Source organism: Colletotrichum paranaense, assembly GCF_030867605.1.
Source record: "Colletotrichum paranaense strain IMI 384185 chromosome Unknown Scaffold_2.1, whole genome shotgun sequence".
Classification (NCBI taxonomy): domain Eukaryota; kingdom Fungi; phylum Ascomycota; class Sordariomycetes; order Glomerellales; family Glomerellaceae; genus Colletotrichum; species Colletotrichum paranaense.
Window position 1 is genome coordinate 2726451 of NW_026848960.1, and position 15568 is coordinate 2742018.

The window sequence follows — 15568 nt, forward strand, 5'->3', positions numbered from 1 at the left end:
GCGCCGTGAGTCACTCCCCCAGGACTCCAATGTCGAGTAGTCCTTGCCAGATTGACTGGAGCAGCTGCAGCACGCCCGGGGAATATTTGCAAGTCCCCATGGGTCTCCAGCCGTCTCAATTGAGTCAATCATTAAGGTACACTCCCGATATGTACTGTACATGTAGCATTATTTCCATCCCGAAAGAGTTTGTTTCCGTGACTCAACAGTGCATGTTGTCCAAGCTGCCAGCAATGTCTGGGCACCTTGAGCTCAAGGCTACCTACCTCCGCAGACACGCAGGAAAGAATGGAAGGCAAGGTATGCACAAAGCTCGAGTTGGCTGGGACGAACCAGTGGGCGAACCACCAGCTTCAAATACTCTCTCGCTTTAAGACAAACCAAAAGCCAGGGAACGGCTCGGGGCATCTGTCGGTTACAGACGAGAATGCGTTGCTGAGAGTTTTGACAACGCTGTAAAACCTTGTTCAGTACCTGCACTGTCAGAAATTTTCGCCAAATCCCAAGCCTCGCTCATTAGAGGTGAGGGCGGGAGACACTAGGGTGGTCCCTCAGCGAGAGAGAGATGGATGTGCGAGGGTGTGTACAGTCACTGCGGTGACGCAGAAAGTTGCGATAACGGCGCCCAAGTGGTCCCTGGCGCAGTAGACGGGGCAGCAGACGGGGCCTTGAGGGAAGAGACGGATGTGATACCACCCCAGTTAGCGTCCTGAGCCATTGTTGGGCCCCCCCGATCGGCCAATTCAACAACCGCTGAGAGAAAAATTTCCTTATCTTATCACAGTTCGGACCGCCTTTTGTCGCTGAAGACGAAGACCGCTGCGACCATCTTCCCTCCCCACAACTCTAACAAAGCTCACGGAAGAGTCACAAACCTTCCCTCCCCGGCGGCCATAATACCTCTTCTCTCTTGGTCCAAAAACCATTCAATTGGCTCTGACCTCGAGTATTCTCTCTCTTCCCCAAGGTCTTTGTCGCATTGATCCCTTGAATCCTTCACAATGCCGTCGGCCATGTCAAGTTCTTTGGCAGGTCGAGCTCCGGCTGTCCTCCGACATGGTCGCCGAGTCCCTACGGCTCTGACCGGCCGCAACTTCACCCTCGCCGCCTCCAACGGCCTGGCCAGAGCCCAACTCCAGAACAGCAGTGCTAAGCTGCTTCAAAAGCGTCTCTTTACCGCGAGCGCACTTCGTCCCAGTGCCGCGCAATCTGCGCCGAACCCCAAGGCTTATCTTGAGAGCGGTGTGATCAAGCCCTCAGCGGGCGTCGATGTCAAGAAGGTGCTCGTCATTGGCAGTGGTGGTCTCGCCATTGGCCAGGCCGGAGAGTTTGACTACTCAGGTTCGTTTGCTTGCCGAACTCGCGCTCAACAAGTGTAGAGAATGAGTCACAGACACCAAGGAGCTTTCTGGCTAACACGACTCTTCATAAAGGATCACAAGCTCTGAAGGCTCTGAAGGAGGCCGGCGTCAAGTCTGTCCTGATTAACCCGAACATTGCCACCATCCAGACCAACCACTCGCTCGCCGATGAGGTCTACTACCTCCCCGTCACACCGGAGTACGTGACGTATGTCATCGAGAAGGAGAAGCCCGATGGCATCTTCCTGTCTTTCGGTGGCCAGACCGCCCTGAACTTGGGTGTTCAGATGCAGCGCCTGGGTCTCTTTGAGAAGTACGGAGTCAAGGTTCTCGGAACCAGCGTCAAGACCCTCGAGACCAGTGAGGATCGTGACCTTTTCGCCAAGGCCCTCGGCGAGATCGACATCCCTATCGCCAAGTCCATCGCCGTTGGCACTATCGAGGAGGCTCTCGACGCTGCCGAGAAGGTCGGATACCCCATTATTGTTCGTGCCGCCTACGCACTCGGTGGCTTGGGCTCTGGCTTCGCAAACAACGAGGAGGAGCTTCGCAACATGGCTGCCCGCTCCCTTACTCTTTCCCCCCAGATCCTGGTCGAGAAGTCTCTGAAGGGCTGGAAGGAAGTCGAGTACGAAGTTGTCCGTGACGCAAACAACAACTGCATCACTGTTTGCAACATGGAGAACTTCGACCCCTTGGGAATCCACACTGGAGACAGTATTGTCGTTGCTCCCAGTCAGACCCTGAGCGATGAGGAGTACCACATGCTGCGATCTGCCGCCATCAAGATTGTCCGTCATCTTGGCGTCGTCGGAGAGTGCAACGTTCAATACGCGCTCCAGCCCGACGGCCTTGACTACCGTGTCATTGAGGTTAACGCCCGTCTTTCTCGCTCTTCTGCTTTGGCCTCCAAGGCCACCGGATACCCTCTTGCGTACACTGCTGCCAAGATCGGCCTGGGCCACAGCCTCCCTGAGCTCCCCAATGCGGTCACCAAGACCACTACTGCCAACTTTGAGCCTTCCCTTGACTACATCGTCACCAAAATTCCCCGCTGGGATCTTTCCAAGTTCCAGCACGTGAAGCGCGACATTGGCAGTGCCATGAAGTCTGTCGGTGAGGTTATGGCTATCGGCAGAACCTTCGAAGAGTCTTTCCAGAAGGCCATCCGTCAGGTCGACCCCAAGTTTGTTGGCTTCCAGGGTGACAAGTTCGAGGACTTGGACTTCGAGCTGCAGAACCCCACTGACCGCCGCTGGCTCGCTGTTGGTCAGGCCATGCTCCACGAGAACTACTCAGTAGAGAAGGTTCACGACCTGACCAAGATTGACAAGTGGTTCTTGTACAAGTTGCAGAACCTTGTCGACTGCCAGCACGAGCTCGAGGCGGCTGGTGGTTTGGAGAACCTCAAGAAGGACCAGCTCACCAAGGCCAAGAAGCTCGGTTTCTCTGATCGCCAGATTGCCCTTGCCACTGGAAGCACTGAGGACCAGGCTCGCGCTGCTCGTCTTGCCTTCGGCATTCGCCCATGGGTCAAGAAGATCGATACCCTCGCTGCTGAGTTCCCCGCCGACACCAACTACCTGTACACCACCTACAACGCCTCCTCCCACGACGTCACCTTTGAGGACAAGGGCACTATCGTTCTTGGTAGCGGTGTCTACCGTATCGGTAGCTCCGTCGAGTTCGATTGGTGCGCTGTGAGCGCTACCCAGGCTCTGCGCCAGATGGGCCACAAGACCGTGATGATCAAGTAAGTCTCAAAGATTCAACTATGTAATGCCAAGTGCTAACAAGCAATCAGCTTCAACCCTGAGACCTACAGCACGGATTTCGATACTGCTGACAAGCTTTATTTCGAGGAGCTGAGCTACGAGCGTGTGATGGATATTTACGAGCTTGAGAGCGCTTCGGGCGTCGTGGTCTCTGTCGGTGGCCAGCTGCCCCAGAACATCGCCCTCCGTCTGCAGGAGACTGGCGGAGCCAAGGTTCTCGGCACTGACCCCAAGGACATCGACAAGGCCGAGGACAGACAGAAGTTCTCTGAGATTCTCGACAGCATCGGAATCGATCAGCCCGCTTGGAAGGAGCTTACCTCCGTTGAGGAGGCCGAAACCTTCGCTGACCAGGTCGGCTACCCTGTCCTCGTCCGTCCCTCATACGTCCTGTCTGGTGCTGCCATGACTGTCATTCGCAGTCAGGAGGACCTGAAGGAGAAGCTTGAGGCTGCGGCCAATGTCTCCCCCGACCACCCCGTCGTCATCAGCAAGTTCATTGAGGGCGCTGAGGAGATCGACGTCGATGGTGTTGCCTCTGAGGGCAAGCTGATCCTCCACGCCGTCTCTGAGCACGTTGAGCAGGCTGGTGTCCACTCTGGAGATGCTACCCTTGTCCTCCCCCCCGCGAACCTTGACCAGACCACCATGGACCGTGTTAAGGACATCGCTGAGCGTGTCGCCAAGGCGTGGCGCATCACCGGTCCCTTCAACATGCAGATCATCAAGGCCGATAACCCCGAGGGCGGCGAGCCTCTGCTGAAGGTCATTGAGTGCAACCTCCGTGCCTCCCGTTCATTCCCCTTCGTCAGCAAGGTCTTGGGCACCAACTTCATTGATGCCGCCACCAAGGCTCTTGTCGGCCAGGACGTCCCCAAGCCCGTCGACCTCATGGCCGTCAAGCGCGACTACCTCGCCACCAAGGTACCTCAGTTCTCCTGGACCCGTCTCGCCGGTGCCGACCCCTTCCTCGGCGTCGAAATGGCCTCTACCGGTGAGATTGCTTGCTTCGGCAAGGACCTCGTCGAGGCCTACTGGACCTCCCTGCAGTCGACCATGAACTTCCGCATGCCCGAGCCCGGTGAAGGTCTTCTCTTCGGCGGTGAGCTCAACAAGGATTGGCTCCCCACCGTCGTCAACTACCTCGCCCCCATGGGCTACAAGCTGTTCGCCGCCGACGACGAGGTCAAGCAGTTCATCGAGTCCAGCGCCAAGGGCAAGGTCTCTGTCGAGGTTATTGAGTTCCCCAAGGAGGACAAGCGCGCCCTCCGCGAGGTCTTCCAGAAGTACGACATCCGCGGTGTCTTCAACCTGGCTCAGGCCCGTGGCAAGACCGTCATGGACGTCGACTACGTCATGCGTCGCAACGCCGTCGACTTTGGCGTCCCTCTGTTCATGGAGCCCAAGGTAAGTTCCCCGGATCACCATGACAAAAAGTCAACTTGATGTGAATGATTTTGCTAACAAACAATCAACAGACTGCCATGCTCTTTGCTCAGTGCATGAGCGAGAAGCTCCCCCGCAAGGAGGGAATCCCCTCCGAAGTCCGCCCGTGGTCCAACTTCCTCGGCGGCAAGCCTTTGTAAATACCACCAACTTTATTCGTATCTTTTTTTCAAAAATTTGGAGTTTTAGGTTAGCCGGAAATGTTCTCGTTTCTACGAACAGAAAAAAGAAAGACCTCGAAATCGGCGAAGGGCGATGGTGATATCGGCAAAGGGGGTGGATTAAAAAAAATAAGGAACTTTGTTTTTATTTTACCCCTTTTTCTTCTAGTTGAAAAAGAAAAGAACTTGTTTAAAACAACATCTCTTCCTCTGCTCCGCTCCTGTATGTGACTTCATGCTCTTGCTCTATTCCCATCTTGAAATCGTTTCTGGATAACTACTATGGCAACAAGAACGACTATACGATGGCCTTTCACATCATCAAGAACTTGGAGACGTCGTGATGAGGAGTACTGCTATGCTTTCAGGAATGGCCACCTTCGGATCGGAATGTTGTGACGTGTAAAGCACAGCAGACACTGAGGTGAAATGACTTGAACTTGAAGATCGTGAACAGTGGATTAGAAGACGAGGCCGCTTCATTTGGGTTTCTTATTTGAACCCAGCCACCCCCCCCCCCTTTAATCCGGAGAAATTGTTGACTAAGGTACAGGTGCCTTTGATCGCTTCCACTTGCCCGAGGACCATTTGTGCCTCCCATGCCATCACATGATTCCCTGATCCCCAAACACCAAGCCTGTCACCTTTGGCCAATCGCATAAGCATGCATTCCCGATCCTTTCCCATCTAGAGTTCTCGAGAGTTCTGAGAGAGCCTTTTCCCAGGGTCCGCATCATCGCTTGATGACACCCAGTTGCGTAGAATATACGGATTCACAGAGCACATCTCACGAAATTGCTCTGCTTACCGAGGTGGGCGACGCTCGTTCAGCCTGAAGGCAGCAAATCGTTTAGCAAGGGGTTCTTCTGTGGTACTGAACTGGCGCCCAAATGGATCATGCAATTCACTGGAAGCGGGATGGCCCTCGGACTGCCGTGGGCGCTTGGGGATTCGCTCACCGGTCGATTGCAGGATCGCCTGCAAAGTCCTCCAGCCCTCGGTAGATCGCAGCTGGTAATTGCCAGCCAGGTCGTGTTGCGATGCAACTCGGCATAACAGCGACTCCTCGTCCTAGAATATGTAAGTAACAAACTTCCAAATGAGCGTGACCAACACACCTTGGAAAGAATGCCCATCTGGCGAATAAAGGTGAGTAAGTGGAAGTTGGACATTTCCAAGCCACCTTCGGCGGGTTTCTGACCGCCTGAGAACTTGAGGATCCTAGCGGCCGCAGAGTGTTCTTGACTTTCGCCCATGTACTCGCGGTTCTCGATGGGGAAACCCAATTGGGTGAAAGTAGGCTTGGACTCATCCGGGAATCCGTGTGTCAAGGTCACGAAGAGATACTCTACGGGGAACGATGGCTTTGCGTTCTCCTGTACATTGGCACCGTACTCATTGATCCGACGGTAGAAAACTTCGGGGATGTATCTTGTCCGGCTTGTGGATCCGTCGTCTTCCTCTTCCTCTTGAACCAGCATCACGTTGGGGTCAGCTGAGGGTTCGATAATATCGGCGCGGACCATCTCCACAGCATCGTTAGAAGCCTGGTATGATGAAATCGAGATTTCCCCTGACTCGTTGCCCGAGACAATGCAAGTGACGAAGTTGGATCCAAATTTGCCGCTGTCGCTCCACTTGGTGGGCTTTGGGTGTTGAGCCTGTAAACGTGAGATGAAGCAGATTTCCTGCGAAGCCAGGAAGTACGAATCAGCGTGTCTCTTGCAAACGACTGATCCGTCGCCTGCTCCAGCGTCCAGAAGGTCAGTAAAAATGACGCCGACCTGCTGCAGCCCACAGAGCCTTGCGACCTCGTCAACATCCTTCTGGTTCTCCCACATATTCAACGACACTCCGTCCACTTCATCGATTTGGGGCGGCTCATAGATGGCCTCGACGACGGCCTTTATGCCGAGAGGTACAACCTCATACTCTGTGTACCGGCCGTACAAGATGCCCAATCTTTGACCTCCCGTCTTTCTCCAAGCGTCGATGAACGTGTCGATAATAGCAGGTGACGAAAATTCCACATGGTCAACCATGCGGAATGGCTGCGGCTGCAAGGTGATGGCGCTCGGCTGGCACTTGGTGCAGATACCTTCAGGCCACTGAGGATGGCCCGAAGGACAGTCGCGCTTGACTCTGAAGTATGGCTCGACAAGGGGTGGGATGTAAGAGCTTCCAAGCTCAGGCTTGTTCGTGGCGGAGTTGATTTTCCGCAAATGCGAGTGGAACGACAGATACTTGATCTTCTTCTCGTCCAGGTACTTCGCGTTGAACGGATCCAGAGGCATGCAGTAGTCACACATGCCCTTCGGTCCGTGCCGGCACATCTTGTGATCGCGGCCTCTCGGAATCTTCCCATCCTTCTTGTCTAACCGATCGTCTAGTGGATGCTGCCTGACAACATCCCAGGGATTCTTGATTTTCTCGGACGGCGACGTCACGGGCGGGGGATCGATCGGCAGGTTTTCGGTCGGCAGAATGGGCTTGCCGTTGAGTCGGTTTGAAGATGCCAAAGGGTGGCTTGCTTCGGTGCCGTTCGCATCACCGTTGGCTTGACCATCTTTGAGCTTGTAGTTTATGAAGATGAGGTCGCCATGTCTGCGAAGAAGTTAGTATTGTACTCAGGCTAGAGGCTAGACGCTGGCTTACTTCAGTCCGATCTGTCCCACCTTGAAGGAGGCGATCTCGACCAAGTTCTTAGCATCGCCACCTGTAGGTGCATTTGAAAGGGTTATGGAGTTCGGGTCGACGGTCTCTGGAAGATTCGGAATCAACTAGAAGGGTCAGTCGGACCTCCCACAGCTTGTAGAACAGATGCCTCATACCAGACTGCCCAGGTGTCCAAATGTGTCGTTGGCGTCTATATTCAGACGACTTGTGCCGTCGGGCCCTCGGAGTCTGAGGAGCATCTTGGATGGCGAAAATCGAAGCTCTGGAAGGTGTGATCAATGTCGAAAAAAGGTCGGGGGGTATAAGGATTAAATAAGAAAATCTATAGAATTGATTTCAGAGTAGAGCGCCCATGCCTTGCATATGTCGTTTCGAAGCTGGTGCGTGAAAAAGAGACGTTGTAGCAGAGTGAAGGAGTGGAAAGAAGGCTCGAGTTTGTGGCAGCTTTTGCTTTCGCTGTTGCTTAGTGGGATGAGATGGGTTCATGAGAGCTCCAGTGCGTACCACTTGGCCAACCTAAAGGTGAATCGCCGCAGCTTGCAACAGCGTCATCAAAGGTGGTGCCTTATTGTGGGACCGGCAAAACGACGGAGGGGAGGGGGATGCACGTTCCTTCAGCGGCCCCTGGCATAGCTTATTCACCACCCAAGCAGGGGCAGTTGGGAACGGCCTTACAGGCTTACACAGTACTAGGATGGCTTTCGAGGCAAGGTGCGACCGGACCAGCAGCCACACTTGCCCTGCTCAAGGACCTAAGGGCTCTTTGTACCCTTGTACCTGGTCCAGGAAGCTGCCGCTTTACCAGCTGCATTCATCAAGCACCCAAAGAACCATGGAAAAAGAAAGATGTACTTGTATTGTGGAAGATTCGAAAGTTGAATATGTCTTTGAATTATTGTATTGTCAGTTTGCCAGTCGATTTTGGTCTTTCTGTGAATTACTCGGGCCAGAAAATCCAAGGTGCAAGGGCTCAGGGATAGGGCGGAGTAAAGCAGCGGGACGGCCTTTGACTTTACAGTGGGCAGCCAAAAAAGTGTCCAATGCGACGGGCAAGCTGTCCTGTCAATTTGGTACAGTACTGGACACGCTTCATCAACACCAACGACAAATCGCCTGCAACCACAAATTCCTTGTCCTTCGTTCATCCTCTTTACTTTCCCACCACGATCCTTACGAGCGCACAATAAACCGCAGCCATGTTCGATGTCGACTGGATGAGCCTTGTGCTCCCTTTCGCCTACCTCACGGTTCTCGGCGGCGTCTTCATGACCTTTTCCACGATTTACAGAAAGCGCAAAGCCAGTAAGTCCTACCGACCTCTTTCGCGCAAGAACAGCCCGCGATGCCGACGATATCCTCAAAAAACAAGAATACTGACCAAGGCTCTTTCATTGTTACAGCTCAGAGCGCCAACCTTGCTCCTTGGTTCGGTCCCCATCTACAGCGCAACATCTACCTGTCGCTGCTACACCTCGAATCTCCGGAAGAGGGCGCCGAGAAGGCCCCCAAGATCCCCTCCACCGTCATCAAAGCCGCCCTCCTCCGCCGCGCCGTCGAGGATATCCACCGTCTGGTTCAGATTCGTTCCGCCAAGCAGGCCTGCAGCACGTTGCTGCAGCGGGGAAGCGTCGGTGATGATCTGTGGCAGCGCTTCCAGCGCGCAGAGAAGGAGATGGAGGATGAACTGCGCGACGTCGTGATGGAGGTCAGTATACCTACTCCAGAGCCCAGGGCTCTGTTCAAATCAGGAGATTGCCTACTAACGTAATACCCAGGCCAACGCCCTTGCCCCCAACTGGGGTCAGTCCATCTTCCAGTCCGCCAACGAGATTGCCGCCAACACTATTGTGCGCAACCGCCTCGAGGAAGTCCAGAACACCGTCGAGCAGGAGAAGGCGTGGTGGGAGAAGCGCAGATCGACTATCCAGACCGAGTTTATGAAGGAGCTCGACGAGTCCGAGAAGAGCTCGACCGCCCCTCCCAGTGTTGATGGCGACGCCGTTCTCGTTGACTCTACCGCCTCTACCACCAGCACACCCTCCAAGAAGAAGAAGGGCAAGAAATAAGCAATACGGCCATCATCTCTACTATACCACGAATTCACCTCCATCCACACATCATACGTCCCGTCCACATATCAATAAGCGCTCAGGCGCTCCGCACCGTCCACATTGTCATTAGATACCTCATCCCCCCGGTGTATGGAAAAAGAGCATTCAACGGCTTCACGGTTTTTAGGCGTTAAGGGTCATAGTCGGCACGTTTTGCATCATGAATTGATTGAAAGTCTCTAAAATGCTTGGTTGACCCCTCTTTTCCCCAGACGTGAGTCCATAGATGGTCTAATTCTATGTGGAAAGCTATGCCACCAACGCCTTGAAATGTGTTGTGATATCAACGCAATGCCATGCAAGAAAGCAAGAAAACCAAAGGGCAAACCCAAACTATCAATGACAACCTTCGTGGTCTCGAAAATCATAAGTACCACGGCATCTTCCTTCTCAAGGCCTCTTCGTCCTCGGCTAATCTCGCCTGCCGCGCCTCCTCCATGATTTGCTCCTCGGTCTTGATACGTATCCGGATGGGAGTCTCACAGCCTCTGTTGCGCAATATACGTCAGTCGCAAATCCAGACTCAAAGTGCTATAACGTTTCAACGTACCTAAGACCGATAAACTTGCCAATCTTCCTGCGCTTCTCCTCGACGGTGAGGCCCGACTGCCAGGTGATGGGGCAGGGGTACTGTCCAGACCAGGGCGAGGGACTGCGCTGGTGGTAAAAGCGCGCAAGGTCGTCGAGCTGGTCCTCGGTGAGCAGCCAAAAGTTGAGCAGCGTCGCGGGGAAGGCCGGGTGGACGGCGCCCGTCGACATTTGGACCAGAGGGGCCAGGGGGAGGCGCATCTGGCGCATCTTCTCCTGGAAAGCCGCGTTGCGGGCCGCTCGCCGGTTGCCGATGCCGCCGCTGGTGGTGTGGTGGTGTCTGGTTGCCATCTTTTTCTTCTGTTTTCTTTTTTTCCTCCTTGAGTTCTATGGTTCCTCCCTTGCGTTCTCAGCTCCCCTTTTATCCTCCTGTCAAACTCTTCCGAAGTATGCGGTTCGTCTCCAGGGATTTGGGTGTCTTAAGTTCGGTAGCTTTGTGTATGCTTTCGAAAGAGTATTATGAATATCAAGGTACCAGCAGCACGGTTCGATGGCAACGATCAGAGAGAAAATTGATTTTGTAGTAGTGATTCAAGTGATGAGATGAGTTTTCAGCAAAAAGTAGAGTGATGAATAAAGTGTTTTGAGAGATATAAAATGAAGATCTCCGTGAGAACAGACTGTGGCGTCTTGCAGCTTTGATGCTGTCCTCTCCCCGTCTTATTTTTGGTTCCTTTGAATAGAATAGAAGAGGAGGCTCTGTGCTTTAGATCTATGCCTGCACAGACGGGAGAGGGAATTAGAAAGTAATACGTGTTTGTGTGAAAAAAACGTTGTTGACTTCTATAGATTCTCGAGATAGGAAACTTGTGGTAATGGAATCTGAAAGAGATCGATGTTGAAGCATCTATACACACTTGAGGATGCGGAAGACCGCCTCTCTTGTATGTTCGTGAGCAAACCGAACCCAAAGGGACGGGGCCCGGCCACTAGCCGATTGAACCCTCCCATCACACCGTTCCCCCTTTTTCCTCGATATGGCTTTCTTTGATCCGGAACAGCAACCCTGATCAGAGACAAAAACAACAAGAACAGAACCCCCCGCCCCCAAAGGGGGAAAGATGATGGATCAATGGGGCAATGGGGGGCCCACCACAAGCAGCTGGAACAGTGAAAAAAAGACGGGAAAGAAACCGTCACAACAGAAATCCAGACCACACTTCCTCGCACGCATTACTCCACCAGAGCGACCCGACCGACTGGAACCCGAAGTCAAACGAGGAGGAGGGGGGCTGCGGTAGGGCGACTAATACGTCAGGCGAGACACGACTGCTTTGTCCGTTGACGGCCAGAGTTTGCTATCCTGGGTAAGGTCAGGCGAGGTTGTAAGCGGCGTTTACTTTCTCCTGAGAGGGCTTGGGAAGAACAAGCCCCCTTACCCAGACTGCCGGTTCTCTCGCTTTCTCCCTCTCTCTCTCTCGCTCTCTATTCGGACTTACAAGTCCAGGTGGTTTTGGTGTGCCGACTCTCTTTATCTGCTCGATACGCCTAAAATCCAGTATGAGACATGGCGGAGGGCGGGGAGGAAGAGGGTCGGGTGAGTGACAGCTCGACAGGGGGTGGAGGAGCGAGACACAGCGACGGAAAGGATACAAGGTGGTGGGCTCGCGCTTCTCGTTGCGTATGAAATGTCTGAGAAATTCCAGTCCGGCCGGCCTAGAAACGAGTCGCGTGCCGGCCGCAACAAGAAGCCAGCTCCGCCCGCCCCGAATATGGAGGTTCCGAGACAAGATCCGCCCATTCCACTCCGTTTTCCCTCCTCGCCATGCTTCCTCTACCCTCCTACACATTGACTTATCCTCAATTACAATTCTTACTCTTAGCACAGTCCCTCGCCCGGCCAAAGACCGGTAAATCGGACAGCCGTGCTTTCAGCGGTTTGCGGACGGAGCTTGGATTTGTGAAGGGGGGCTGAGCAGTCGGTTCCGTGGTGTCCCGGACGACTACTAGACAAAGAAGTCAACGTACAATAGCCTTGTCCGAGGTTTAGACAGACACAAACACGAAAACACTGTGCTCGACCCTAAAAAAACCATGTCAATGACAAATTTCCTTCAAAGAGACACCCGTCCCCCCCTCCAAAATAGCCTTACAACCCGTCTTTTTGATCATTCGCAGAGTGGTCTGTAGAGGTAAAGCATCAATTTTGCCTGCTGATACTGAACAAAAAAATAACATCACCAAACGCCGAATTATCTCTCCTGGACTCCGCGTCTGACGTGCAACCTCACGCCACGGCCTCGTTTCACAGTCCCAGGCCGTCGTCGACAAGCCTTTCAGCTCCTAAAGCCACTTGAGCTTGGCAATGTGGTCCGTCTTCTTCCTGCTCATCTTGACAAAGCCGAGTGCTTTTAGCTCCGCCAGGCCCCGGTAAAAGGACACCAGCGCCCCCCGCTCATCGGCGTTCCCTTCGCTCTCCGTATCGCCGGCAACCATGGCGTAGAAGGCGGCCCATAGATCTGCGACGTTGATGAGGTTACCCGTCTCCAAATACAAATGATAGAGCAGCGACGTGACGGGCATCGTCGTGGAGATGCCCTCGTCGGTGCTGCAGCACGAACACGCGAGGTAGTCTTGCGGTCGCTTCAGGCTCCGCTCAAAGACATCCTGGGGCCGAGGTACGAAAACGTCGCGGTACGGTGTCTTGGAATCGTAGAGCCATGTCTCGTGCAGGAAAATCTCTGCGGCCGGTTCGCAGTGTATGACGTCTTGGAATACTTCCGCGACACGGTCCACGATTTTAGTAAAAGCTTTATCGTCTTCGGAAAGGGCTGCCGAATCGTGGCTGAGCTGCACCTTTTGCGCAACAACGGTGGTGCGAAGGACCCGGCTGTGGCCACTGTAGGCGCTCCGCAAAGTGCTGCCGTCCTCTTGCGCCCTGCCGAGAAGCTCCTTTGAGTCGCGGAGAAGGCTTTCTACAAGAGAAGGGAGGTCCCCGGCCTCGGACTCCCATCCGGTGAGACACAGCTGGGCATCTCCGCTGGCCACGGCGTCTTGAACACGTTGCAGCATCGAGACAAAGTCATCCGGTTGCATCCGCTTGATGCTTTCAACAATGTCCCAGCCATCGGACGAAGGGGAAATTCCCTCGGCCACCGCCTTCATGTACATTGAGGAAAAGTCGTCTTGAACGACACCCGTTGCCTGGATGAGCTTGAGCGAGCGGAGAAGGCGGGTGACCCATTCCCGTTTTTTCTCTGGAATGTCGAAAACCTTTTCGCGCAACAGGTCATCATCCTCCAACAAAGACCTCGCCAATCTCAGATCCTTCGCTTCAACGGCCTTTTCAACCTCGCGCCGAAATGAAGGAAGCGACCGGATTGACTCGATATGTACGTCCTGGACAAGTTCGCTGTTCATTTCATCGTCCTCCACAGCAAAGACGCTCAACGGATTTGCATAAAAGTGACACATATATGCGTACTATAAATGTCAGCCCGGCCGCTACAGCATTCATTTGGAAGCCTTACCTTAATTGATGCGATAAAAGACTGAATGCTGGCGACCTGGTCTTGCTGTCTTTCCACGAAACTATGCAACAAATTCTCTCCCAAAGTCAGAGCAGCATCCGATCCCGCAATAGTCGGCTTGAAGATCTGTTCCAAAATCGCGCTTGTTTGGACGACATCGAACTGAGCACCGTAAAGATGTTGGCACGCGGATTTGAGTAATCGCGCTTGCAACAATTCTACTGATGTTGCGATGCCAAATAAAAGTGTGAATGGGATCTTGGGCCTCCATGAGCTAGTTTCAAAACGTCAGTATGCTTCAGAAGTCTGCTGTGATAGCAACTTACTTGAAGAGGATGATCAGATCGGAGAGAAGAGCGCTGTCAAATCCTTCGCTATCCTGGAAAGAGACAAAAATGTGATCACATTTCTGCGCCGTTGAGAATGCGTACAGACCCTCGAGGTCGTAGTTGAGATACTTCCGGCCCTGATGTTTGTGAGCTTAATATTGCATTCTTCAAGCTGAAGGAAAGTAAACCCACATCTTGTCCGGATGCAATTTCGACATGATCGTCATCCAGAGATCCCCGAGACGTGGCATCCTCAATGATCTTCTTGAGAGCAGCCTTCAAATTGGACGCTTCCGATGACTTGAGCCTGACAAACTTGCTTCGCGTATTCCCCTCAAGCGTTTCGGATAACTGTTCGAACAGCAGGTCTTGAGATGAGATGTTTGGGCCGGTGATGATAAAAGCAGTCGGGATTTTGCTCCTGTGGTGCCGTCAGTCGTGCAAGTCAACCCCACGCCGTTCTCACTCACTGTGAACCAGACTGGTCACGAATGAAAGCAGTCACTTGATCTAGAGTGGCCGAGTTGGCATCACGCAGTTTTTCCTACCAGATTTCGTGCTCAGCGTAAGATTCTAGTAATTGGGCATAATGCTCTACCTACCTGGGCTTTGGACTCAAGATGGTCCCAGCTCGTTTGGAATTGCTTCTCGCGGAGCGCTACGCACTCGGGAAGCTCTTCGCCGTTCAATAAAGGCACAAACGAGGACGAGGTTGCGATATTCGCCTTTTCGACGACAGCCTTGTTGGACAAACGGCGACGTTTGGCCGGTCGATCCACTCCAGCTTCCTCACCAGGAGGCCGGAAGATGAAGGCGGCCTGTAGACGGAGATCAGCATCAATTACACATGTGAGAAGCAGAACCACTGACCTGGTGATCTTCCTGCCTAAATTGGGGTTCTTGGTCATCTTCAACACTCATTTTGTGGGTTGACATAGGCGGTTGGCGGTGAGAAGATATGTCGTTGAAATGGAGGTCGCGCTTTTCTGACTGGCACGCGTCGCCAACATCTTCAAAGCACGGACTTACACAGTGTCGCAGACGTGGAGCACTGCACTTTACCCCTTAGCAACGCTGGTGTGCACAGTGTGTAGAGGCTTGGGATACCTTTATCCCCGTGGTGACAATATCACGGACATAGCACATTTAGATGCCTAGGAATTGGCAGATAAGTGCGTCGGGACGCAAGCACGTCTTTCAAGGCGTTTTCCATATAAATGACATTAAATCAATCCTCCAAGGCCGTGTTGAACTAGTGACTACCAGTCTCCTCGCCCTCCTAACATCGCAAACCCTTGACCTGAGGCGAGCTTCATTCTACCTCAAAAACTTTAGGCCATTGCCATCCTACACCTGCCTCATCATAACCCAAACAAGCGGTCGCCGCAGGCAATGCGAGCATCCGTGGATGCCAAGACTGTCCTTTCTGAGCTGGATTCCTCTCCCTTGGGGGCGCCTTCACCCCTTTGTACAATGAACCCGCTTCACTGGACGAAGACGATGCATGCCGTCTGAGATCAGCACTGCCGCAGTTGCTTGTCGTCTAACGATTCCCAGCTGCACCGCTTAGAAACACGGGAACAAGTAATTTTACACCGAAACCAAGTTGAGATCGCTTTGCGATTCGAGAGAAACCGTATACGCCAGGAAA

The 15568-nt window shown here is 53.3% G+C and overlaps 5 protein-coding genes across 5 annotated transcripts; 2 read left to right on the plus strand and 3 right to left on the minus strand.

Annotated features, from left to right (window-relative positions):
• Window positions 1–1001: 1001 nt before the first annotated feature.
• Window positions 1002–4722, plus strand: CPAR01_02820 (carbamoyl-phosphate synthase; the record flags this gene model as incomplete). The annotated part of the gene is made up of 4 exons (XM_060487107.1): window positions 1002–1341; window positions 1434–3114; window positions 3166–4543; window positions 4615–4722. The coding sequence occupies 4 exons, from the start codon at window positions 1002–1004 to the stop codon at window positions 4720–4722; spliced, it is 3507 nt and encodes a 1168-aa protein (XP_060354435.1).
• An 825-nt stretch (window positions 4723–5547) lies between these two features.
• CPAR01_02821 (nuclear protein localization protein 4) lies at window positions 5548–7658 on the minus strand (the record flags this gene model as incomplete). The annotated part of the gene is made up of 4 exons (XM_060487108.1): window positions 5548–5814; window positions 5862–7347; window positions 7399–7523; window positions 7575–7658. 4 exons carry the CDS (start codon window positions 7656–7658, stop codon window positions 5548–5550), a joined length of 1962 nt encoding a protein of 653 aa, XP_060354436.1.
• Window positions 7659–8615: 957 nt separating this feature from the next.
• CPAR01_02822 (preprotein translocase subunit Sec66) lies at window positions 8616–9485 on the plus strand (the record flags this gene model as incomplete). Its single annotated transcript, XM_060487109.1, has 3 exons — window positions 8616–8721; window positions 8820–9124; window positions 9195–9485. The coding sequence occupies 3 exons, from the start codon at window positions 8616–8618 to the stop codon at window positions 9483–9485; spliced, it is 702 nt and encodes a 233-aa protein (XP_060354437.1).
• Window positions 9486–9894: 409 nt separating this feature from the next.
• Window positions 9895–10409, minus strand: CPAR01_02823 (uncharacterized protein; the record flags this gene model as incomplete). Its single annotated transcript, XM_060487110.1, has 2 exons — window positions 9895–10018; window positions 10081–10409. 2 exons carry the CDS (start codon window positions 10407–10409, stop codon window positions 9895–9897), a joined length of 453 nt encoding a protein of 150 aa, XP_060354438.1.
• Window positions 10410–12401: 1992 nt separating this feature from the next.
• On the minus strand, window positions 12402–14853 carry CPAR01_02824 (origin recognition complex subunit; the record flags this gene model as incomplete). The annotated part of the gene is made up of 7 exons (XM_060487111.1): window positions 12402–13541; window positions 13589–13862; window positions 13915–14054; window positions 14110–14338; window positions 14388–14461; window positions 14520–14735; window positions 14788–14853. The coding sequence occupies 7 exons, from the start codon at window positions 14851–14853 to the stop codon at window positions 12402–12404; spliced, it is 2139 nt and encodes a 712-aa protein (XP_060354439.1).
• Window positions 14854–15568: the final 715 nt, after the last annotated feature.